Source organism: Haliotis rufescens, unplaced genomic scaffold, assembly GCF_023055435.1.
Source record: "Haliotis rufescens isolate VD_foot unplaced genomic scaffold, xgHalRufe1.0.p SCAF_1, whole genome shotgun sequence".
Taxonomy (NCBI): domain Eukaryota; kingdom Metazoa; phylum Mollusca; class Gastropoda; order Lepetellida; family Haliotidae; genus Haliotis; species Haliotis rufescens.
The window spans coordinates 89230424-89256952 of record NW_025963779.1 but is presented as its reverse complement, the minus strand read 5'-3'; the positions used below and the strand labels follow the sequence as shown (position 1 = coordinate 89256952).

The window sequence follows — 26529 nt, the reverse complement described above, 5'->3', positions numbered from 1 at the left end:
GATCAACTAGCCAAAAATGAATTTCCAAAATATGGATCTAAAAATGTTCACAAGTACATAGGTATGTTTCCAGGGATATTTCCTAGATAATTTTTTATCAAAGTTCTAAGATGGATTCTTGTTTTCTTCTATGTATCTCTGATGGACTTTATGCTCACTATGTTCTTTGTGAATTAATAAGCCACACCTTAAGTTAATAGCATAATCTAAAAGAAGGAATTCAAGAACAGTTTCTCAATAAATTTTTCTTTCAGAAATTATTTCCTCTTAATTTTCACATTTTGAAAATGTGGCATGATTTCATGAGCTTAAGTAGAAGGAAAAGTGTATCTAATATTAACTTTTTGGAAGGGTTCAAAATGGTGCCGACAGCGTCTGCTCATCAGGGGAGTTGATACTGACCTGTGATTGCTGTTCATGTTCACATGATGTAATATGCACCTGCGGTACGTGATGGTGCGGCGAGTGCGGCTGCTGCTGCTGCTGCTGTTGCGGAGATGTTTGCGACTGTTGTTGTGGGTGAGGGTGGTGGTTATTGTATACAGGGTGTGGAGGAGCAGCAGCCTGGGCAGAGGAGGAGTTGGGTGCTCGGTGACGCTGCTGCTGCTGCTGGTGCATATACAACAGATACTGCTGACGTATTCGGGGATCCACACTTAACTTACTGGGGTCCATATTGCCAACCTACAACCAAATGCAGTCACAAAAACACACAACTGAGGAACTCAAACTGAAGCAACTCGAAAACAACAGACTTGAAATAAAAAAGAGGAAGCACATCAGTCACATACTTAGGCAAGGGGAACACAAGAATCTAAAACACTTGTCAGCGGCTAACATGCACCCTTTAGAACCAAAATATTTAATCAAATTTAAGTTCATACAAACATGGGACTTCGGATATTTCAGTAATGCATTAGCCTTCAATTGGATAATTCAAAAGAGTAAGAAAATTTGGAAAGCAATTTCTTATTCAGTCAATATAAATCCTCGTCAAAAAGAAATTAAAAACACACAAAATCATATTTGTTCAAAGTATTATTAGATACAATAGCATATATAGGTAAACAGGTATTTGATAATTATATGAATATTATTAATATGTGTATGGTCATGCAAGATATCTCTACAGAAGAAAGCAATGAACCTGCTTTCCATATGTCAGTAAGGCTGCCTGTTTGTGTACATGTACTGATGTAAGTATATTATTCAATATGCAGAATTATGCCAGACAACCTTTCAGTCAGCTGTGTGAAACATATCATCACTATCATCACAAACAAATCTATCGTTAACTAACTATTGATGATTAATAATCTATTTCTACCCATGTTTAGTCCTTATTCAACTATATTCAAATTTTTCTCTTCCCCTCCCCATAAAACCAGCTCAGACAACTGTGACCACTTCTGAAAACTGTTTAAGACTCATTTGTTTCAAGAACGTAATTGCCTTAGAGACTAGACCTCCCTTTCTCCCCTTTTACACCTCTGTAACATCGCCACTGAGCATCTCTTAAGTTGGAGTGAGTGTGTGAGGTTGGTTTTACACTGCTTTTAGCAATATTCCAGCAATATCACAGCAGGGAATACCAGAAATTGGCTTCACACGTTGTGCCCATGTCGGGAATCGGCATGACAAGCGAACGCTTTAACCACTAGGCTACACGGCTGCCCTTCTCAAGTTGGAAGCCAGGCGCTTCATAAATTAATCATCATAATTATCATAATAATTATTGTTATTTACATAATTGAAGGACTGAAAAACACGAACACTTTCTATCCATGATTTATGCCATAAATGTTACTGAAAGGGAAATATATTTTCAGAAATTATTAATCTATCTTACATGTTTTAAAGTATCTTAACAAGTCTCCCAGTCTTAAAGGTTACAAACACTTACATTCATAACCTGTTAAACCAATTTTCCACTGGCTATATGAGCAACGTTTCCCCAATTTGGTGCTAGAGGGTTTGTTATGACAATGGTCATATCTATCTCAGAACATCATGCTGCTACACATCACACCCAAATTCACAGTCTAGCAGGTCGGAAAACACTCGCCTTGCAACTAATTCGGAGTGTTTTTCGAGCTGTGTGCTCAAATCGTAGACAGTCACAGGGAAGAATTTCTACTGGTCTAACTTGTCTAGATACAAAGCTACACTTGACGCACAGTATCAGCCCAACATCACAACAGACAATAATCAGACATTCCATCTGCTCTCAAGAGAACACACTACTAAGTACTAGTCACCATCAAAAGGTTCACTATTCGTCTTAACATGACTTGATTGATAATTTTTCTTTTCTTATAGAGACAGCTCTGGTTCAAATCATTTTTTTTTCAAATAACTTTTTACAGAGTAGAACTATGACCTCTATATTGAGAGCAGACGGTCAACCTCTGAAAGCAGACATCACTTTACAGGAGTACTTACTGGTGGTGAGAGGGGTATCCTCATCTGATTGGTATTACTGAGCACAAGTGGACTAGGAACTCCTTGCGCATGACGACGTCGCTGCCCAGGACTCTGTTGGCTGGCGACATGTTGTTGCTGTGGCGACATGGTCATGTGATTGAGACTGGTTGGGGAGAGGTTGACTGGGCTACCTTGTTGCTGATAGTCTTGTGGTTCAACGTCCAGCGGCGTTGCCATGGGTGATGGGAAGTTGAGCACGGTGAGGTCGGGTAGCGACCCAGTGTTGTTTGAGATGGGTATGTGAGGAGCCCCTGAATCTTGTTCTTGTGATGGGTAAATGCTGCAAAAATAGAGAACAGCTCAAAATATGTAAATTTAATCAATATTTCATTTTCTGAATGATCAAACACTCTTTGACTGCAGAGTCTGGAGCAGACGAACCAGTGGAATACACTGCTTTAGAAGTTGAACTCATGTGCAGAACCAAACACATTTCTTCAACATAAGTAAATGCTGTAACCCAAAGCGAAAAAGCCTTGAAAATGAAGGCTCTGCCTTCTCCTTTGCCTCAGTCCTAGAGCAATAAGGAAGCCTATTATCCACGGCCAGGGGCCAATTGCCTGTCCAAATCTAGATGCTTAGTTAGTGACTTGAGTCTAAATTGAGACACTGGTTTAGGGTAATCATGAACTCAGGGCTCGATTTAAGGAACTTGACTTAATTTGCACCAGGTGCATGTTGACATCAGACAAAACCAGGTTTGTCAAAGTTGAAACATAGATGCATAAACTTGACTAAATAAGGACAATCTCAGATCTCACGTGTCATGAATTACACACAATACAGCAATTAGTTATGTACTAGATGGTACATATACCTTAGAGGAATTGAGTGGGTTCAAAGACGGTTGTTGTGTGGACAAGTAAGAATTAGTAAGACACAAATTTGAATTGTCTTACTTGCACTTGGTGCATGTAGACATAAAAATTAAGTTGCATTTTTTAATAACAGGTTCCCTTTTAACAGATGTTGGCACTCATGTTTCGCCAGTAAGCCAATTACAAAGAAATAGTCAATGCCGCATATGAATAGGTCAGGTCAAGTTCAAGATATTCCACTTATATAGTGATGTGCACACTGCTTGTACTAGTCTGGACTTATGCTAGTTCTATAGTGTGAACCCACTAAGATACCCTTCCACGTGGATGCCAGACTCAGATACACATACTGACTTGCTTTATCCCCCTTACGCCGAGTAAAGGCAGGGTAACAACAAGTACCATCTTTTAAATCATTTTATGGTGAGATGCGGCAACATTTCACTCTCTGGGACTGCCATTATCTAGGACCGGTGAAGATCCAGGTGGAGAATAGGTCTTCAGTAACCCATGCTTGCCGCAACAGGTGACTATGCTTGTTGTAAGAGGCGACTATCGGGATCGGGTGGTCAGACTCGCTGATTTGGTTGATGCATGTCATCGCATCCCAATTGCGTGGATCAATGTTCATGATGTCAATCACTGGATTGTCTGGTTCAGACTCAATTATTTACAGACTGCTGTCATATAGCTGGAATATTGCTGAGTGCAGCATTTAACAACAAACAAACAAACAAACAAAAAAACAAAGCAAGTAAACTGACAGTACTCACTTAATGTTGGGTACTTCACATGACTTTGGCCGAGATTGTGCAAGCTGAAGAACAAGAGCAACAGAGTCAAAATATCTACACAAGGCGTGAGTCAGTCATTTGGGTATATCAGCTTAGTATCACCTACAGTCAGCTCAAGTAGGGAGGGCCTATGTGAGGTACACCATAATCAAGAGTATGGTGGCCACCGACCTAGGGATATAATTGGGGCAAATCTTGGATTCAACACAAGACCAGTGGATTTGGTAGCCAGGGGACATAATCATTCACAGGATCTTCTGTGAAAGGTTTCAGCTTTACTGCTTGGTTTGTCCTTCTTTCACCAAAAAATCTCTTATTCAAAATCTGGCAAAATTTAATTCGCAAAACAATCGTTTTTGCAAAATCATCTCTATCTACGTAGTTGATAACCAATCATAATGTTGGCAACAACTTATTGTAACTATGACACATACAATGCTTCACTTTGTACCCTTGAGAAAAAAAGGCTAATTTAGATTCTATTGCAAATTTGTGGAAAATAATTCATATTCAATTTTAATACTTTTAACAAAGTTAAACCCCCTTTTGGTCAGGGACACAATTTCAGTTCAATGTATTGAGCAGTTGTGGAGAACAAGTAAAAATGCAAAAAAACGTAGTCAAGTTCCCCGCCTTATATTGTGCAATTATTGTGAAAAGCATAGCAAAACAATTCCATAAAATACAAATGAAAACAAACACCCAATTATTTTTTTTACATCAATATTTCCCAAAATACACACAAGCTAGGAACCTCAACATGTTGTATCTAAAATGCACCAAATCTCTCCCAATCATAATTGACAACACAACCCGCACCACAAGTACAAACAACATGGTGGATGAGACTGGTGTTTGAAAAAAAGGCTTTTGTAATCTTGCCAGGAAGCCATTGAGAAGTTCTTCTTGATCCCAGATTGCAATCTGCAGACCGAGACTACAAAGATACTTTCAGCGGCTACAGATCAGGTTAACAGAGCGGATGACTAACCAAGGACATGGGAAAGTCAGCAGGGACTGCTAGTCAGTTCACCACCACCATCAATTGTCAACATACCTTCTTGGGATCCCAGTATCCCCCATCGCCCATATTCTGGCCAGCTACTTCAGCAACTGGGGAAGAAAATGGCATATTCTATAATCAAAGTTTGGGTGAGTGAGTGAGCGAGTTGGGTTTAACACTGTTTTGAACAGTATTCCAGTTTTAAAACTGCAGACCAGCTTAATGTTGGAGGAAAGCCTGAAGTGATGCAGGTCTCAGACGTTTACCACTTTGGTAAAACCCTCGAGCACAGGTATGGTGCTGACAAACCTAGAAACATAATTGGGGTGAATCAACGGGGTGAATCAACGGGATGCAACTCTGCACAGCTAACTGTGCCACCCGTGCCCCCAATCAAATTTGAAGAAAAACACTTGAAACATTGTTGTGGCATACACATATTCACTAGATCCAAGGCTGTAACCAAAGGCACCAAACAGTGTGTCTCCCAAAACTTCGTAGGTAGGCAAACACATACCACTCAAAAGAAGGTAAAGTTGAAGGCAGTGTGTTGCACTATCCATGGCACTAACCGTGACACTATCCATGACACCATCCATGACACCAACCATGACGACATCCATGACACTATCCATGACACTAACCATGACACTATCCATGACACTAACCATGACACTATCCATGACAGATAGACTACAGTCAAATGAACTGGGGTTCCCTGTCAATCATGTAGTGAGTCATTCTGTAATTGTTGCAGCCAATTGGTGTATCCAGTTTGTCCCTGAAGTGTTCTACAGTGTAATATACAGTGTTATATACAGTGTTATACACAGTGTCAGAGGAACTGCAGAGCCATACTACATGCAGACATCTATCAGAACAAGAAAATAACTCGCTATAGGAAATCAAAGGGGAATTAAAACACAATTATTTCTCAGAAGTCATTTTCATTGTGTTTCTGTTCAGTACTCCAGCGTCAGAGGTATTCAGAGGTACTGGTTACCAGCCAACACAATGCAGACACCAAAACTATACAGGGCAATTAGCACTGAAGTTTGTAAGGCCTTATTTGGTTTGTCTTCAACAGCATTAACAAAGGTTCGAGGTGTGTTTCATCTAATAATCTAACAAGGAGCAACTGAGACATAAAATTCCTCAGGAGAGCCTGCACATAATTGAAGCCTGATGCCCTCCATTCAAATCGTGCTGCTTCCATCACTTCAAGTAGCATCATAAGGCGCAGAGTTTTGCTTCTTTTTTAGTAGCAAACATTAGCCAATCAAACACAGGAAGTTACAAAGTGGCACTACTCAGAGGACCTCACAGCTAACATGGCTGCTTTCTGGAACAAATCTTCTGAAGCATTTATCAGTCTGAGGAATTTTTTACTTCATGAAAACACTGCCAGCAATCTTGAAATTATGTTTTTCACGATATTTTTACTAAATAAGTACTTGAGATGGCCAGGGTTTTGTGTCGTTGACCCGTGACAAACAAATGTGTTCCTACATCCACAGGGAGTACCCTGACACTATATAGTTCTGTTGACCCAGAGATTGTGAATTTCAAATTCGGTATTCTTACTTTGCAACATTTTGTGACAGATACTTTCACTAGCGAATGATCAGCTGGGCAGCACATGGTAAAACAGCTAAGATTATATAAAATCCTGGATAATGTATTCAAATCAATAATAACTGCTGACTATATTAATGTGTACAGTATTGGTGGGGGCATCTGATAGCGCTTCTGTTGATCTAGTTGAGCAAAGGAAGGCTTGGGGTTTTATGACACTTCACAAGTTACATGACATGGGTTACAGGAGGGTGTGGGGTATGTTTCGTTTACACTGGTGTATACATTTAGTTTTCAATAACCAACCCAAATCAATGGCGGGTGAAAAACCATGCAGTCTTTTTATTACATAACGATCTCACGCACAAGAGAGCAAACAAGGGAGGTAATTATATTGGCACTGATAAAGTAGAGAGTCTGTGGATCGATACTGGTCATGGTATTATATCTTTTATACATACACAACAGGGTATTACGACAACACTCTGTTTCTGTATCTGACATAGGTTACAGGAGGGTGTGGGGTATTATGACACTCTATAACTGCACCTGACATTGGTTACTGGAGGGTGTGGGGTATTACGACACTTTATAACTGCACCTGACATTGGTTACAGGAGGGTGTGGGGTATTACGACACTTTATAACTGCACCTGACATTGGTTACAGGAGGGTGTGGAGTATTACGACACTTTATAACTGCACCTGACATTGGTTACAGGAGGGTGTGGGGTATTACGACACTTTATAACTGCACCTGACATTGGTTACAGGAGGGTGTGGGGTATTACGACACTTTATAACTGCACCTGACATTGGTTACAGGAGGGTGTGGGGTATTACGACACTTTATAACTGCACCTGACATTGGTTACAGGAGGGTGTGGGGTATTATGACACTCTATAACTGCACCTGACATTGGTTACTGGAGGGTGTGGGGTATTATGACACTTTATAACTGCACCTGACATTGGTTACAGGAGGGTGTGGGGTATTATGACACTTTATAACTGCACCTGACATTGGTTACTGGAGGGTGTGGGGTATTACGACACTTTATAACTGCACCTGACATTGGTTACAGGAGGGTGTGGGGTATTATGACACTTTATAACTGCACCTGACATTGGTTACAGGAGGGTGTGGGGTATTATGACACTTTATAACTGCACCTGACATTGGTTACAGGAGGGTGTGGGGTATTATGACACTTTATAACTGCACCTGACATTGGTTACTGGAGGGTGTGGGGTATTACGACACTTTATAACTGCACCTGACATTGGTTACAGGAGGGTGTGGGGTATTACGACACTTTATAACTGCACCTGACATTGGTTACAGGAGGGTGTGGGGTATTACGACACTTTATAGCTGCACCTGACATTGGTTACAGGAGGATGTGGGGTATTACGACACTTTATAACTGCATCTGACATTGGTTAGAAGGGTGTGGGGCTTACACCTTGGATCCCAGCTCACAATATTAACAATTGTCTGGCCAAGGCATATTACTTACAGGAATGATTGATGAGTCTGGTTTAAGGCCGCGATAGAAAATATTTCATACATTGCATGGCATGTTCGGTTGATGTGGGAAGGAAGCCTGACATGGGATGCAGATCTTAAATGTTCACCACTTTGGTAAAAACCTACACGCAGGATAAGTTCTGACAAAGATGGAAACATTATCTGGAAAATTGTGGAATCTAAACGATGACCATACGTTTCTGGCACATTTAGGAGATGGAGCTCTTCACAACAACTTGCAGCTACTTAGAGACCTGGGCACATGTACCCTGCTGTATACATACAGTCAAGTCCCGGTAATCCAACATCGATGGTTGCATATGATTATATGTCGGATTAACGAGTATGTCGGATAAACGAAATGTAGTAGTTACAACGTTCGTGATCAAAAATAGGACAACTACATGATAGATAAGTTTCAAACAATAAAAAATATAAAATAAATATTCATATTGTAATGTTACATTGTTGGCGGAATATGTTTTCTAATCAAGCAACCTCTAAAGTTTAACACAAAACAACTGTTACGGACTGTATGACTTATTCAAAATCCTTTTAAAAGCATAGTCTGGAATGGAAGTCGCAACTTTGAAACCGGTACCTAAAGCTTAAGAAAGCTGCTTTCTAAGTGGCTAACGTCAACTTCCTGTTGGTCATTTCATTGGTAGGTCATAGTTCGCGAAAGGATGTTCTGACGTGACATGTAATGGGATGTCCTCGTCGATAGCGAGAACTTGTATCTGATTTTAATAAGATTGAGGTAATCTAAGCATGTGATTTATCCTGTTTTCTTTATTCAAAGCATTAATTGTTTATTGTTAAGCAAGTTTATCTCTGCAGCTGTTGTAATATGCAGCTACCAGCCGATTCGTCTCGCATCAAAACACGGGCTGTGTATTCGCGGGCAGATGACCACGGAGTACGCTGATCACTGTGTCGGATTAACGAGAGTGATTAATGAGTGATTTCGGTAATTCGTTGTAAATTAGGTGTGTCGGAGTCGGAGTGCGAGAATGTCGGATTAACGGGTTTAAATAGCACTGATTTAATCGGTTCCCATCATTAGTGTCTTATAAAGCCAATTGTCGGATTAACAAATGTAGGATAAACGAGACTTGACTGTATTACAGTGCACGAGCTGGCTGATTGTGTCATCACCCACAGCTTGGCAGTGCTCATGCTGTGACCTTTGGTTTTCAAGGCCCAGACATGAGGATTGGATCAATGCACTGTACAGCCTGCTTGTCTGGACTCGACTCTTGTTATTAACATACAAGGATTGGATGATTGCACGGTATGGCCTGCTTGTCTGGTCTAGACACGTTATTAACATACAAGGATTGGATTATTGCACGGTATTGCCTGCTTGTCTGGCCTAGACTCGTTGTTAACATATAAGGATAGAATGATTGCATGGTATGGCCTGCTTGTCTGGCCTAGACTCTTGTCATTAACATATAAGGATAGAATGATTGCATTGTATGGCTGCTTGTGTGTCACATTTGTCTGGCCTCACTTCTTACAAACTGCCATGACAACGCTGGAATAATGCTTTCTGGCCTAAAACAACATTCACTCCCTGTCTCTCTGAACTTACTTCTACGATGTGTTGGGGGTGTGTTGGGATGAATGTTGTCGATGGGGGCCATGGCACTTGTATGCAGGGCTGAATCCGAGTTGGTTCTGTAAAATAAACAAAAAACATTGAGCCCAGCCCAAAGATTTCCCCCATTGTGATCAGCATTGGCTATTGGATCCCTCTGTCAACATCTTCAGTCCATTTTCCCTAAACAGGCTGAAACTTGCAAGAAATAACCATCAGAAACTCTGGGTGGTGATATCTAGATCAAACAAAAGATATTTCATAAGTGCTGATCGCACATTCAAACAAGTAAATGTCGTCCATGATGCTTTTGCCTCCATTTAAGATGTTATTTACAGGATCTCATGCATGCCAACTGTAAACTATGTTCTGAAACATCTGTACACCTATTACATACAACGCATGCACACACACATTCACGTGGAATGCAAATATAAACTCTTATTGAGACACTAAATCTGAAAATCTGTCATAATTAAAAGTGCATTCAAAGAGCTACATATATGTAAAGGTTAATTACACATTGATCATGTTGATGTAAAACTTATTTTCAAAGTATATTAGAATAGCTACATTTATATGTAAAATTTTGGCTGACATATTAATGTAAAACACATACTTCAAACTACGTATATATTACATAGCTTCATATATATGTAAATGTAAATCGACCTATATCCTACTATAGCTGCCAAACACATGCTTCTATCACTTCACACTGATGATTCAAACAATGTCCACAGAACCAATATGCATGAGGTCTAAGCTGACACATACACATTAATTAGCATTACATTGTTGATATTCCTTCATCTCCTTACGACTTCCATTCCTGTAGGCGTACACAGCACCCTCACGAACACGACAACAGCACAAACCGAGTTCCCATCCCGCAGTGGAGACTGCCAGACATTCCACTGGTGCCTGGCCAACAAGACTGGCATAGCTGTGAGTGTATCAATTAGCAAAACACACAGCAGACAATAGTTAGCCAGCGCATCCAGTAAACTGTACACGCTTTACCCAATATTGTTTCTCAAATTAAAAAAAAAAAATCTACATCTATTGAATAACATCTTCAAAAGATCAATTTCCTTATTTTTTTCAGTAATAAAATATGAACACCCAAAAAAAATATATTCTTAAAATACTTTTTTTCTAAATAGATATTGACATTAAACAGGATTTCATGAGCTGAAAAGGATTACAAATGGAGTTTTAATGTAAACGTATCATTAAATTTGTTACCCTGCTAACTTCCCTCACATGGCAAATCCCGAGCAGCTGTTCCACAATGCTGAACATGTCAGCTGGTACGTAGTTCATGGTTAGGACTAGTGTAGAAACTGTTCATTAACCCTCCAATTCGAAAGTGGTTCAATGTGTTCATGGAAATTAGGTCACACTGAGGAACTTATGTTCAACTGAGATCTTTATGAAAACATTTCATTTGGCATGTTCTTATTTTGTTATTTTATCAAAAATTTATCACAGCCAATGAGAACCAAATGCAAAATAAGTAGATTTTGTATGCATGGTCAATAAAAAAACCTTTTGTATCAATTTATCTACATTCCAAAGACAAACCAAAGTTTCCATTATTGTAGATTATTTACGTTCCAAATACAACAGTTTAATTTATAAAAGTTCACATCAGTCTAATTCAGAAAGTTCTAAGAGAATTGTTCTCTCTCAAGAAAATGTCCGTAATTTTGAGGCCCTACGTTATTACCTGCATCTTGGTAGTACATGAAACTTCATATTTTATTGCCAAGCCTGAATTGAGGGGAATGGAAGGAGGTGCATTCCTGTCAGCATGGCAATGAAATGACAGCTCCTCATGAAAACTCTTCATTTGTTAGGGCAATGAATAACTACAGCATTTTGCATATAATGTTGGCATCTGGAACACTGAATCCTAACAGCTTAAAGGATTCCATGGACACACAGAATCAATATGGTTTGAACACTAAGGATTCGCCACATTCACAGCAATGTTGTCAGTAATCAAAGCACAACAGCACACCAATAAACACTTTGGCTGAAATAGATAGGGGACATTCTTACTTCATAAATGAAAACACAAATTAAATAAGAACGACGATGACTATGATGATGTGCTATTGATTGATGATGATGATGATGATGATGATGATGATGATACTGAGAATATGATGAGGAATATAAGTATGATGGTGATGATGAAGATGGTGATGGCAACGATGATGATGATGATACTGAGAATATAATTGATGGTGATGGTGGTGATGATGATGATGATGATGATGATGATACTGAGATGATAATGACCCTCTCACTATGTACCCCAACCCACAGAGCAAACACTACTTGGCCATGATCAAAGTAAGGATATGCTCACATTACACCTGTAAGTACCAACAAATCATTGTGTTCATCACATGCTAATGGTGGTAGTGTTGGTGGTAGTGTTGGTATTGGTAGTGGTGATGGTAGTGGTGATGGTGGTGGTGATGGTGGTGGTGAAGATGGGTGTGGTATAAACAGGTGTGGAACTGAGAATACATCAAGATGATGATAATGCGTGAGTGAAGATGGTTTGACACCACTTTTATTCCAGCAATACCATGGCAGGGGACACAAGACATGGGACTTCACACATTGTATTAATGTGGTGGCATCAAACCCAGGCCATGGGCATGATGAGCGAACGCTTTAACCACAAAGATACCCCACCCCTGCTGCTGCTGATGAAGTAGTAGTATGAATAGGCAAGATGGACAATGCATCAGCAAGATGACGGTGAAGGCAGTGATAAGGAGGACAAGTTTGATTATGTGAGGGATTGGAGAAGCAGAATGAATTTCAGCTATTAAAAGCAAGACGTAGTTAAGGATGAGGGGGGAGGGAAAGGAAGTGACTTCAGCATCAGCCATTTCCAATACTCATGAAATGATGAGGATGAGAATTGTGGTGATGAAGGCAATTTGACAAAATAAACAAGATTATATATTGATAGAAACAACCCAGGCAGACAGCTGATCACATGATGTTAATGTAAATACAAGTGAACATAACGTTCACCTCCAACACAAGGAAGCTGAAACCTAATTCCCACCTTGACGGGTGGAACATAACCTTGACCCACATATACAGCATATATAGTTAACCTTGCCCCACACCAGGGTTAATCCCATAAACATGGACAGTACAATGTTTCTATTTAACATAACTATTCTATACTAAAGCAAATAACTGGCTTAAACTCATATGAAGTTATGTTATAAATCACTGTAGTACTCTGTAAAAGCAGAAAATAATAAACACTCATTTCAGAAGAAGAATAAAACATGATGGCAATTTAATGCCATCAAGGAAGGGGATACAATGGATACTGTAGGTGGGTCAGTATATAGGATCGTATTCACCAACTGCCAGTCTTGGATGACCAAAGCACTCATAAACACTGCCACAGCACCCCAGGACACACAGGACATAATGGACTCTTTAGGTTACAAGGGCAGTATAAGTATTATCCCACTGGGCCATTAGAGGTGTCAGTTCACAACAGGGACAAACCCTGGGACATAATCAAAGGTGGCTGGTATATTCCATGGGCAAGATACACTACCGAATGAAGTCTACCAATCAGACTTATTCTACGGAACCAACAGCAGCTACTTTGTGGCCCCGTCCAGTGAAGGGCTCCCACAGGGATTAATCAACAGTAACAAGATCACCCAAATCAGCCAATTATCAGGAATATGATTATCTTACTGCCCTCATAACTGTTAAACGATTAACAACCCAGGCTTACTTCGATCAGTCAAAGGGTCACTTAAACAGCCAAAGTACAGCTGAAACTTACCATGAGCATTCAGGGGTAGAAGGGTTACCATAGTGCTCTACTGACAGTACAAGGGTTAATCAGGTTCCAACATACATGGACAACCACTCCCAACACTCACATGCTTCGCTAGTTTCTGTTTCTCTGCAGATCCACCTCACAACTTAGTGGGCCAATTCGTTTGTTTTATCCTCTTTTCATCTGTTAATTAACGTTTCAAACAAATGGATTGACAGGTAAACGTTAAATTTTATCTAAAATGTCTTTTGCAAAGAAGAAGAAGTTTATTCATGAATGAAGGCCACATGGCCCAGAGTTCATTTACATGAATAAATTGCAAATTCATGTTTCAAAACAATTAATCAAATGATAATTTGCATATTAAAGATTATTTTCCAACACTGCACATGGCAGCAAAGGCAGTTAAGTGGTGACCCTCGGTTATCCAGTATACTGAATCTCCACTCTATTATTATAAACACCCTGGTTCCATCCACCATAATAGCTCCGATACAACTTAGATGATGATGCTAAAAATAGCTATTCAATCAAATTTACTCTCATGAGCAACAGAAAGTCTAAGTTAGTGGAAAAAGCGATGGCGATGGCGACGTCACTACCGAAACAAAGCAAAGGTGGAAAATGGGTGTAGGGTGTTTATTATAATAGAATAAAGATATATCACACCCTGGATAATAGAAGATGCAAACTGGTTGATATTTTGGTTTTACTGAAGAGAAACAGAATGGATATTTCATTCCTGTAATATCAATAGATGCATACGTTAAGATATATCTGTAACATAAGATCACGCTTTTTCCCCGGCAATATGATCAAAAAGCATTAAATATGCAAGATCCATCAACCATGGACATCGAGAACATGGCATAGGTCAACAGCCCTGTCTGTGTGCGCTCGGTCATGCATGTCCCAGCCAACCTTTACAATTTTCATCTCCATGCATTGATTCCAATATCTACAGAAGACTTTCACAGCAAAGCTTCAATACATGATAGTCAAAGCAAAGACAGAAAGCATTTTGGCACAGAAGCCGAAATACAAGTTTTAGAATAAAGAAGAACAAATTTAAATTTGAAAAAAAAAAAATCACATATTCTGAATTTCTGGGAGTAATTTAAGAATATCAATAGAACACTTAAAACAATAATTTTGGAGAGTGAGATTGAGAATTGTAAAGGCTTGATAACACCCATGGGGTATGTAGCATAAACACATAGATATGGCAAGGGGAAAAAAACTCACCGCGATAGCGACACTCCATTAAGATAACGATACATCCTGGAAAGGGGCAAACATAAAATAGTAAAAGGAGAAACAAAACAGGAACAAACACGGGATGCAGCCACTCATTGAATAACATTGCATTGAATGAACAGTCTGCACAGTAGCTACATCCCCTCAACTAAAAGAAAGCAAAAATTGAGATGTAATTGCACACAGTAGAATTGTGAGAAGGGTGACAAAAATAAAAGGCTATAAAAGGAAAGATGTCATGTAAAACATCGTGCAATGCAGGCATTACATTGTAGAAACCACAACCATGATTAACTATGCAGCTCCATTCTTAGATACATGATACATTGTGGTACAGATGCACTGCCACAGGTGATAACGAGCAGTATCACAAGGCCTGGTATATACACATGCATGGAGGAGAGGGAAAATGATGCAATCCCTACAGGAGGGCTTTACTGTGAATGCAGATGGTTGGCTAAATACAACATTCCCAGGATATATAGCATATATACAACACTGACATGCAGACAGTATTCACAACTGTCACATCTCTACAAGCAGTACTTGAAACAGCCTGGTGCTGGTAATAAATACTGGTTCCTTCTGATATGGTCTGTCTTGTTGATTTAACAACAGCGAGCATAACAAGGACTTCCTCACCCATTTAGCTTACTGATATGTTTATCAGACACACTCTGGAAATGCTGTAGGAAGAATAATCTCCATGTTCAAAGTAAAGGATTTTCATTTCAGTGAAAGTGTATTGTGTGAAGCATTACATCATGAACCTGAGTTCTCTCAGTACTGTTGTGTTGTTCTCTCCAATAACGGTCCCTACACAAGAGCGGCAGGTGCTTGTTGCATATTGATTATTTCTGCAGTACCATCTATTTCAAGTTGCACAGCTTGCGACCTACTGTACAAGCTACCTGCTTGTCGTACAGTCCAATCCACCTATGGCTATCTCATACAGCACTTTGTGGTGGTCTGGAGTCAAAAGCTGTGGCTGAAGCTAGCAGTCAATGTTACACATGAGCCTTACAGTCATTACAGAGTATGAATTATTTGATGGACTTGATAATAATTAACCTATGAATAACTCCATTTTGGGCCCTTTACACAGCATTTCATATCCGAGCCCTTTACATACCACATCATATCCGGGCCCTTTACACACCATATCATATCCGGGCCCTTTACACAACACATCATATCCGGGCCCTTTACACACCATATCATATCCGGGCCTTTTACACACCATATCATATCTGGGCCCTTTACATACCACATCATATCCGGGCCCTTTACATACCACATCATATCTGGGCCCTTTACACACCATATCATATCCAGGCCTTTTACACAGCATATCATATCCAGGTCCTTTACATACCACATCATATCTGGGCCCTTTACACACCATATCATATCCAGGCCTTTTACACAGCATATCATATCCAGGTCCTTTACATACCACATCATATCCAGGCCCTTTACACACCATATCATATCAAGGCCCTTTACACACCATATCATATCCGGGCCTTTTACACACCATATCATATCCGGGCCCTTTACACACAATATCCGGGCCCTTTACACACCATATCATTTCTGGGCCCTTTACACATCATATCCGGGCCTTTTACACACCATATCATATCCAGGCCTTTTACACAGCATATCATATCCAGGTCCTTTACATACCACATCATATCCAGGCCCTTTACACACCATATCATATCAAGGCCCTTTACACACCATATCATATCCGGGCCTTTTACACACCATATCATATCCGGGCCCTTTACACACAATATCCGGGCCCTTTACACACCATATCATTTCTGGGCCCTTTACACAGCATATCCGGGCCTTTTACACACCATATCATATCCGGGCCTTTTACACACCATATCATATCTGGGCCCTTTACACACCATATCATATCCGGGCCTTTTACACACCATATCATATCTGGGCCCTTTACACACCATATCATATCCGGGCCTTTTACACACCATATCATATCCGGGCCTTTTACACACCATATCATATCCGGGCCTTTTACACACCATATCATATCCGGGCCCTTTACACACCATATCATATCCGGGCCATTTACACACCATATCATATCTGGGCCCTTTACACACCATATCATATCCGGGCCTTTTACACACCATATCATATCCGGGCCCTTTACACACCATATCATATCCGGGCCCTTTACACACCATATCATATTTGGGCCCTTTACACACCATATCCGGGCCTTTTACACACCATATCATTTCTGGGCCCTTTACACATCATATCATGGCCCTTTACACACCATATCATATCCGGGCCTTTTACACACCATATCATATCTGGGCCCTTTACACACCATATCATATCTGGTGTCTACAGGCCATGTGGTCTTCTATAGGCCATGTGAGTACCTACAGGCCATGTGAGTACCTACAAGCCATGTGGTTGTCTACAGGCCATGTCATTGTCTAGAGCCCATGTTGTCGTCTACAGGCCATGCGAGTACATTACAGGCCATGCGAGTACATTACAGGCCATGCAGTTGTCTACAGGCCATGTGGGCATCTACAGGCCATGTGAGTACCTTACAGGCCATGTGGTTGCCTACAGGCCATGCGAGTACATTACAGGCCATGCAGTTGTCTACAGGCCATGCAGTTGTCTACAGGCCATGTGGGCATCTACAGGCCATGTGAGTACGTTACAGGCCATGTGGTTGTCTACAGGCCATGTGGTTGTCTAAAGGCCATATGGTTGTCTACAGGCCATGTGAGTACCTTACAGGCCATGCAAGTACATTACAGGCCATGTGGTTGTCTACAGGCCATGTGAGTACCTTACAGGCCATGTGAGTACCTTACAGGCCATGTGAGTATCTACAGGCCATGTGAGTACCTTACAGGCCATGTGAGTATCTACAGGCCATGTGGTTGTCTACAGGCCATGTGGGTATCTACAGGCCATGTGAGTACGTTACAGGCCATGTGGTTGTCTACAGGCCATGTGGTTGTCTAAAGGCCATATGGTTGTCTACAGGCCATGTGAGTACCTTACAGGCCATGCAAGTACATTACAGGCCATGTGGTTGTCTACAGGCCATGTGAGTACCTTACAGGCCATGTGAGTACCTTACAGGCCATGTGAGTACCTTACAGGCCATGTGAGTATCTACAGGCCATGTGAGTACCTTACAGGCCATGTGAGTATCTACAGGCCATGTGGTTGTCTACAGGCCATGTGGGTATCTACAGGCCATGTGGTTGTCTACAGGCCATGTGGTTGTCTACAGGCCATGTGGTTGTCTACAGGCCATGTGAGTACCTTACAGGCCATGCGAGTACATTACAGGCCATGTGGTTGTCTACAGGCCATGTGAGTACCTTACAGGCCATGTGAGTATATACAGGCCATGTGAGTATATACAGGCCATGTGAGTATCTACAGGCCATGTGAGTACCTTACAGGCCATGTGAGTACCTTACAGGCCATGTGAGTATCTACAGGCCATGTGGTTGTCTACAGGCCATGTGAGTACCTTACAGGCCATGTGAGTACCTTACAGGCCATGTGAGTACCTTACAGGCCATGTGGTTGTCTACAGGCCATGTGAGTACCTTACAGTCCATGTGGTTGTCTACAGGCCATGTGAGTACCTTACAGGCCATGTGAGTACCTTACAGGCCATGTGGTTGTCTACAGGCCATGTGGTTGTCTACAGGCCATGTGAGTACCTTACAGGCCATGTGGTTGCCCTACTCCAGACATCCTGACTGGTTCACACCCTGTCTCATCTGACAGTTCAACCCATGCTTGGCAGTGACAAGTGTAAATGTCACTTTACTGCTTTACCATTTTAATGTGACAACCTAATGTACCTGTCCATGGCGTACCTGTGTGCAATTACCTTCAGTTACAAATCCATTACAACATTATTTGCATATTCATCAATGTTTCATCTAAGGTATTAAGGCAATAAAGTATGAACAAGGGTGTGGTGATGGGGTAGGGGGAGGAAGGAAATCAGAGGGGGTCCCCACAACTCACAACAGGGGAGAGCCACACTACACACATGAAAAATATGAGGGGACGAGTATTATGAAAATACTCGTAACAATTATCAATTCATGATATTTGTGATGATAAAGTGCATCATGACGGGGGTAGGGGGTGTGGGGGTGTGGGGGTGTGGAGGTAGGGGGTGTGAAAGTCTGCTGCCACTACACTGTAGCTGTCCTAGAGATGTCCAGTCTCTCCTACAGCGTCTTACATGATCAGATACTGGGGCCATGAGATACCTTCAGGTCATCCTTGAGGCAAAGGCAAATCCTTTGTTAAATAAACACACATCATTTCATGACAAACAGCCAGAGCGGAATAAACTCCTACCTATTTCGGGTCTGCCCAACCATTCACAATATACAGACTGTGCTTGCAAGTGACAGAAAGCATGTGCATGAAGGCACACCATCAAGACTGATGACACATCCCATTCTTGTTGTTCGTCTTTATTGTCAACCATGAGAAGTGAGAACCTAGTCTTTCCAGGTATCAACAAAAAAAATCAAGTTAGGTGAACACAAAATTTCAGCAGAAGGAAATCACAAATATATGCCTCCATTCACTGATAACATAGTCATCACAACTATAGCCCACAAACACCCCTCTATTCACTGATAACACAGTCATTACAACTATAGCCCACAAACACCCCTCTATTCACTGATAACACAGTCCAGACAACTATAGCTCACAAATACCCCTCCATTCACTGATAACACAGTCATCACAACTATAGCTCACAAACACCCCTCTATTCACTGATAACACAGTCTAGACAACTATAGCTCACAAACACCCCTCAATTCACTGATAACACGGTCATCACAACTATAGCTCACAAACACCCCTCTATTCACTGATAACACAGTCATCACAACTATAGCTCAAAAACACCCCTCCATTCACTGATAACACGGTCATCACAACTATAGCTCACAAACACCCCTCTATTCACTGATAACACGGTCATCACAACTATAGCCCACAAACACCCCTCCATTCACTGATAACACAGTCTAGACAACTATAGCCCACAAACTCCCCTCAATTCACTGATAACATAGTCATCACAACTATAGCTCACAAACACCCCTCCATTCACTGATAACACAGTCATCACAACTATAGCTAAAAACACTCCCACACACTGTTTTGTTAACTAAATAGACGAGGTGTTTACCTCGAGGAATGATTCCAGCTAGTTTACAGCTGGGGGACTTCCAGCCTTCAAAAACAAAGACACACAAAAGTGGCCATTTGAGTTATTTCTTCAGGCTAGCTAGTGTGTCGGAAGCAATGACAACGAGAGTACTAGAACTATCTCTGCTCAGTGGTGGCGATTATGACGTATGTTACAACATATGAATGGAGTTCTCTCTGGCCAGATTTCTCCTCGTCTGACACATAGAGAGAAGATAAACTGATTAGCTGGCTGGCCTCTTCAGTGTCTCTACCTATCTTGGAATAGAATAATCAATAACTTCAAACAGAGCTAACCCAAGCCAGCGAGTTCACATTGGGCGATGGAAACAGAATCCCTCCATGTAATTATTTTCAACTAGAGACTATATAACTTTATTACCACTGATGTATGTCAGTGGTAGCCACCATGCAAGGCAAGGTGAAGAGTCGAGGATGTGGGGATGCAGGTAAAGGTGGGGGTGGGGATGCAGGTGTGGATGAGGATGCAGGTAAAGGTGGGGGTGGGGATGCAGGTGGGGGTGGGGATGCAGGTAAAGGTGGGGGTGGGGATGCAGGTAAAGGTGGGGGTGGGGATGCAGGTACAGGTAGGGCTGGGGATGCAGGTACAAGTGTGGATGGGGATACTTGTACAGGTTGGGGTTGGGATGCAGTACAGGTTGGCATGCAGGTACAGGTAGGGGTGGGGATGCAGGTACAGGTAGGGCTGGGGATGCAGTACAGGTAGGGCTGGGGATGCAGGTACAGGTAGGGGTGGGGATGCAGGTACAGGTGTGGATGGGGATTCTTGTACAGGTTGGGGTGGGGATGCAGGTACAGGTAGGGCTGGGGATGCAGGAACAGGTAGGGCTGGGGATGCAGGAACAGGTAGGGCTGGGGATGCAGTACAGGTGGGGATGCAGGTACAGGTTGGGGTGTGGATGCAGGTACAGGTAGGGCTGGGGATGCACTACAGGTAGGGCTGGGGATGCAGGTACAGGTAGGGCTGGGGATGCAGGAACAGGTAGGGCTGGGGATGCAGGTGTGGATGCAGGTACACGTGAATGATTGCACCAGACCTAAAATCTGCCATGGCACTATGATATCTGTTTTTCTCTTCCAGCCCGTCTACATTTTCACAAAAACAGTTTTCGGTGGGGTACAACTCAAAAACTAGTTAATTTTTTAATTTGACATAAATGTTTTAAACTGCTCCCAATAAAAACACAAATATATTAAGAGGTTTACAATAGCTGTCAATACTGAATGGAGCTTTCTTGAGGCGATTGACATGGAAAGCAAATCCCTGCCCAATGGCAGATTATGAAAGAAAGAAAGCGTGAACACTGTAGACAGCAATATCTCAACAATATCATGGTGGCCTGTGTAGGTAGAAGCCCTGAAGCATGGGGAGCACGCCAGTCAGCGGCCAGAGCAGCAGCGCATTTCTTCGGGGATTAACTAGTCATCACTCATAACACGACCCAGTCAGAAGGGACTGCCCTCAACATTCCCTACTGTTTGTGATTTAGTGCCACATACAACAATATAACAACTATATGACAGTGGCCTGTAAACAATCCAGTGATCAATATTGTGAGCAGGCTGTCAGGGTGTGAGGACTTGCCAGGCCACCGAGTCTGACCACCTAATCCATTTGGTTGCCTGTTACAACCAGCATAGGTTGCTGGGGACCCATTCTAGATGGGAATCACTACAGGGTGGACCAGCATAGGTTGCTGGGGACCAAATTTAGCTCGGAATCACTACAGGGTGGACCAGCATAGGTTGCTGGGGACCCATTCTAGCTCGGAATCACTACAGGGTGGACCAGCATAGGTTGCTGGGGACCCATTCTAGCTGGGAAAATCCCTACAGGGTGGATCAGCATAGGTTGCTGGGACCTGTTCTTACCCAGAATCCCTACAGGGTGGACCAGCATAGGTTGCTGGGGACCCATTCTAGATGGGAATCACTACAGGGTGGACCAGCATAGGTTGCTGGGGACCAAATTTAGCTCGGAATCACTACAGGGTGGACCAGCATAGGTTGCTGGGGACCCATTCTAGCTCGGAATCACTATAGGGTGGACCAGCATAGGTTGCTGGGGACCCATTCTAGCTCGGAATCACTACAGGATGGACCAGCATAGGTTGCTGGGGACCCATTCTAGCTCGGAATCACTACAGGGTGGACCAGCATAGGTTGCTGGGGACCCATTCTAGCTGGGAAAATCCCTACAGGGTGGATCAGCATAGGTTGCTGGGACCTGTTCTTACCCAGAATCCCTACAGGGTGGACCAGCATAGGTTGCTGGGGACCCATTCTAGATGGGAATCACTACAGGGTGGACCAGCATAGGTTGCTGGGGACCAAATTTAGCTCGGAATCACTACAGGGTGGACCAGCATAGGTTGCTGGGGACCCATTCTAGCTCGGAATCACTATAGGGTGGACCAGCATAGGTTGCTGGGGACCCATTCTTGCTGGGAATCACTACAGGGTGGACCAGCATAGGTTGAATACCTACAGGGTGGACCAGCATAGGTTGCTGGGACCTGTTCTTACCCAGAATACCTACAGGGTGGACCAGCATAGGTTGAATACCTACAGGGTGGACCAGCATAGGTTGCTGGGACCTGTTCTAGCTGGGAATCCCTACAGGGTGCACCAGCATAGGTTGCTGGGACCTGTTCTTACCCAGAATACCTACAGGGTGGACCAGCATAGGTTGAATACCTACAGGGTGGACCAGCATAGGTTGCTGGGACCTGTTCTAGCTGGGAATCCCTACAGGGTGGACCAGCATAGGTTGCTGGGACCTGTTCTTACCCAGAATACCTACAGGGTGGACCAGCATAGGTTGAATACCTACAGGGTGGACCAGCATAGGTTGCTGGGACCTGTTCTAGCTGGGAATACCTACAGGGTGGACCAGCATAGGTTGCTGGGACCTGTTCTTACACAGAATACCTACAGGGTGGAGCAGCATAGGTTGAATACCTACAGGGTGGACCAGCATAGGTTGATGGGGACCTGTTCTTACACAGAATCCCTACAGGGTGGACCAGCATAGGTTGCTGGGACCTGTTCTTACCCAGATTACCTACAGAGTGGACCAGCATAGGTTGAATACCTACAGGGTGGACCAGCATAGGTTGCTGGGGACCTGTTCTTACACAGAATCCCTACAGGGTGGACCAGCATAGGTTGCTGGGACCTGTTCTTACCCAGAATACCTACAGGGTGGACCAGCATAGGTTGAATACCTACAGGGTGGACCAGCATAGGTTGCTGGGGACCTGTTCTTACACAGAATCCCTACAGGGTGGACCAGCATAGGTTGAATACCTACAGGGTGGACCAGCATAGGTTGCTGGGGCCCTGTTCTTACACAGAATACCTACAGGGTGGACCAGCATAGGTTGCTGGGGACCTGTTCTTACACAGAATCCCTACAGGGTGCACTCAGCCAGGCTGTTTCGTCTCGCGCAGATAACATTTAGAAAATGCATCCGTCAGTCCTGTTGAATCTTTTAAACCGTACTTGTAGGAATTGCAATTTGTTAAAAGATCATATTAGCTGACATAATGATCTACGAAAACAGCTAAGTGACTCATCTGTGACTGTAGCCAATTCTAGTGCTTAGAGTGAGTGAGTGTGTGAGTATGGTTTTACGCCGCTTTTAGCCGTATTCCAGCAATATCACGGCGAGGGACACCAGAAATGAGCTTCACACATTGTACCCATGTCGGGAATCGAACCCGGGTCTTCGGCGTGACGAGCAAACGCTTTACCCACTAAGCTACCTGACCGCCCCGCTAGCGCTTAGAAAAATGCATGAAGCTTTGGTGTGTACTCGCACAAAATTACAGCAGCGCGTAGTACGCATCTGTCATAACAAAATGGTGCGTGATCTGAAACCATTTAAATGACTGTGATTTTATTATCATTTGCAACAAAGACTTGATCCATTAAATTCAGGTTTCAGGTCCGGCTGTCTCGATTTTTGTGTGAATGTTCAACACTGCCATAACACTGTCATAATGCTGACGGCGTTTCACAAAGAGAACCAAGGAAAGTACCCGTGAATATCAACTTCTGACACCTTCCAAACAAAGTCTCCATTTTCCATCATCTTTCTGACTAGTGTGAGAACAAAGCAATCATGTGAGTCCCGGATTCATAGCCTGACTGATGTTGTAGTCATATTATATATGCTCAGCATGTTGCAATACCAGAATTGCCCAGACACCATCTAGTTCCTGGTTGGCTGTGTACTTTGAAGTCGTCTAGTGCACATTAACCTTAAAACCACACTCCCTCCTGTCATAGCACTCCTTGCTGTCAGTAGCGGCTTGACCTATGACCTTGTCTGCCCTCTATCCCTACACTTGTGCTTAGCAGAAAGTTCTCATTCTTCGCGGTCGCTCTCTGCTTCCATCAATGTAACATATGCTTCTAAAACTATTTACATTATCATAGGATTTTGCAATGAAAGGATATTCCCATGTAGCATGTGGGATAAAAGAAAAACCTCATTGTACTCAAAGATACATGAAAATGTACTGGCAGATATAGACAGTTGTTTCATATCACATACAAATTGGTTGTAACACCACTGCCTATGTCATAAACCCACAGATAAACCATACTTCCATCATAAACCTATCACCAGATCTTAAAACTGCTCAAGGGTAACTTGACAGGAGGCAGTGTGGTTTCAAAACTGTCATGTCATCCCTAAATGAGGATCCATCCTACAACACACCATATAACTACCTCAAGCAGAGCTACTCTCACAACCCTGCTGAACAACTCCTAACATTACCCTGTCACCCAACTACTCACAGCACCCTGTAGCCTAACTCCTCACTCCACCCTGTAGCCGAACTCCTCACTCCACCCTGTAGCCTAACTCCTCACATCACCCTGTAGCCTAACTCCTCACATCACCCTGTAGCCTAACTCCTCACTCCACCCTGTAGCCGAACTCCTCACTCCACCCTGCAGCCTAACTCCTCACTCCACCCTGTAGCCTAACTCCTCACTCCACCCTGTAGCCTAACTCCTCACTCCACCCTGTAGCCGAACTCCTCACTCCACCCTGCAGCCTAACTCCTCACATCACCCTGTAGCCTAACTCCTCACTCCACCCTGTAGCCGAACTCCTCACTCCACCCTGTAGCCGAACTCCTCACTCCACCCTGTAGCCGAACTCCTCACTCCACCCTGTAGCCGAACTCCTCACTCCACCCTGCAGCCTAACTCCTCACTCCACCCTGTAGCTGAACTCCTCACTCCACCCTGTAGCTGGTCCAGACTCGATTATTTACACATAGCTGGAATATTGCTGAGTGCGGCGTAAAACAACAAACCAAACCAAAAAACCTCACATCACCCTGTAGCCCAACTCCTCACACCACCCTGTAGCCTAACTCCTCACTCCACCCTGTAGCCTAACTCCTCACACCACCCTGTAGCTGAACTCCTCACTCCACCCTGTAGCTGAACTCCTCACTCCACCCTGTAGCTGAACTCCTCACTCCACCCTGTAGCTGAACTCCTCACATCACCCTGTAGCCTAACTCCTCACTCCACCCTGTAGCTGAACTCCTCACTCCACCCTGTAGCCGAACTCCTCACATCACCCTGTAGCCTAACTCCTCACACCACCCTGTAGCCTAACTCCTCACTCCACCCTGTAGCCTAACTCCTCACATCACCCTGTAGCCTAACTCCTCACTCCACCCTGTAGCCGAACTCCTCACTCCACCCTGTAGCCGAACTCCTCACTCCACCCTGTAGCCTAACTCCTCACTCCACCCTGTAGCCGAACTCCTCACTCCACCCTGTAGCCGAACTCCTCACTCCACCCTGTAGCCGAACTCCTCACTCCACCCTGTAGCCGAACTCCTCACTCCACCCTGTAGCCGAACTCCTCACTCCACCCTGTAGCCGAACTCCTCACTCCACCCTGTAGCCGAACTCCTCACTCCACCCTGTAGCCGAACTCCTCACTCCACCCTGTAGCTGAACTCCTCACTCCACCCTGTAGCCTAACTCCTCACTCCACCCTGTAGCCGAACTCCTCACTCCACCCTGTAGCCTAACTCCTCACTCCACCCTGTAGCCGAACTCCTCACTCCACCCTGTAGCCTAACTCCTCACACCACCATGAGGCCTAACTTTCTCACCAGTCCTATAACAGAACTCCTCCCACCACTGTTCCTGATCTGACCATCTCTATGACCGCAGGGAACTGCGAACTGCAGACACCATCCCCAACTCCCATACAATCGATACCACCAACACCCTATACAAACAGTGTCAATGTACATTCTGACTGTCAAATAATTCATGATG

The 26529-nt window shown here is 43.1% G+C and overlaps 1 protein-coding gene across 3 annotated transcripts in view; it reads right to left on the bottom strand.

The window, feature by feature from the left end:
* LOC124134214 (CREB-regulated transcription coactivator 1-like) overlaps positions 1-26529 on the bottom strand; it is a 74288-nt gene that overhangs the window by 17836 nt on the left and 29923 nt on the right. Inside the window, exons 5-10 of one of the 3 annotated variants that reach the window (XM_046498930.2) lie at positions 14898-14933; positions 9803-9888; positions 5154-5209; positions 4076-4119; positions 2443-2764; positions 403-684 (exon numbers count right to left, since the gene is read on the bottom strand). In XM_046498930.2, coding sequence (XP_046354886.1) covers positions 403-684; positions 2443-2764; positions 4076-4119; positions 5154-5209; positions 9803-9888; positions 14898-14933 — 826 coding nt within the window. The remainder of the gene's footprint in view (positions 1-402; positions 685-2442; positions 2765-4075; positions 4120-5153; positions 5210-9802; positions 9889-14897; positions 14934-26529) is intronic. The other 2 variants (XM_046498932.2, XM_046498931.2) reach the window with 2 other exon arrangements.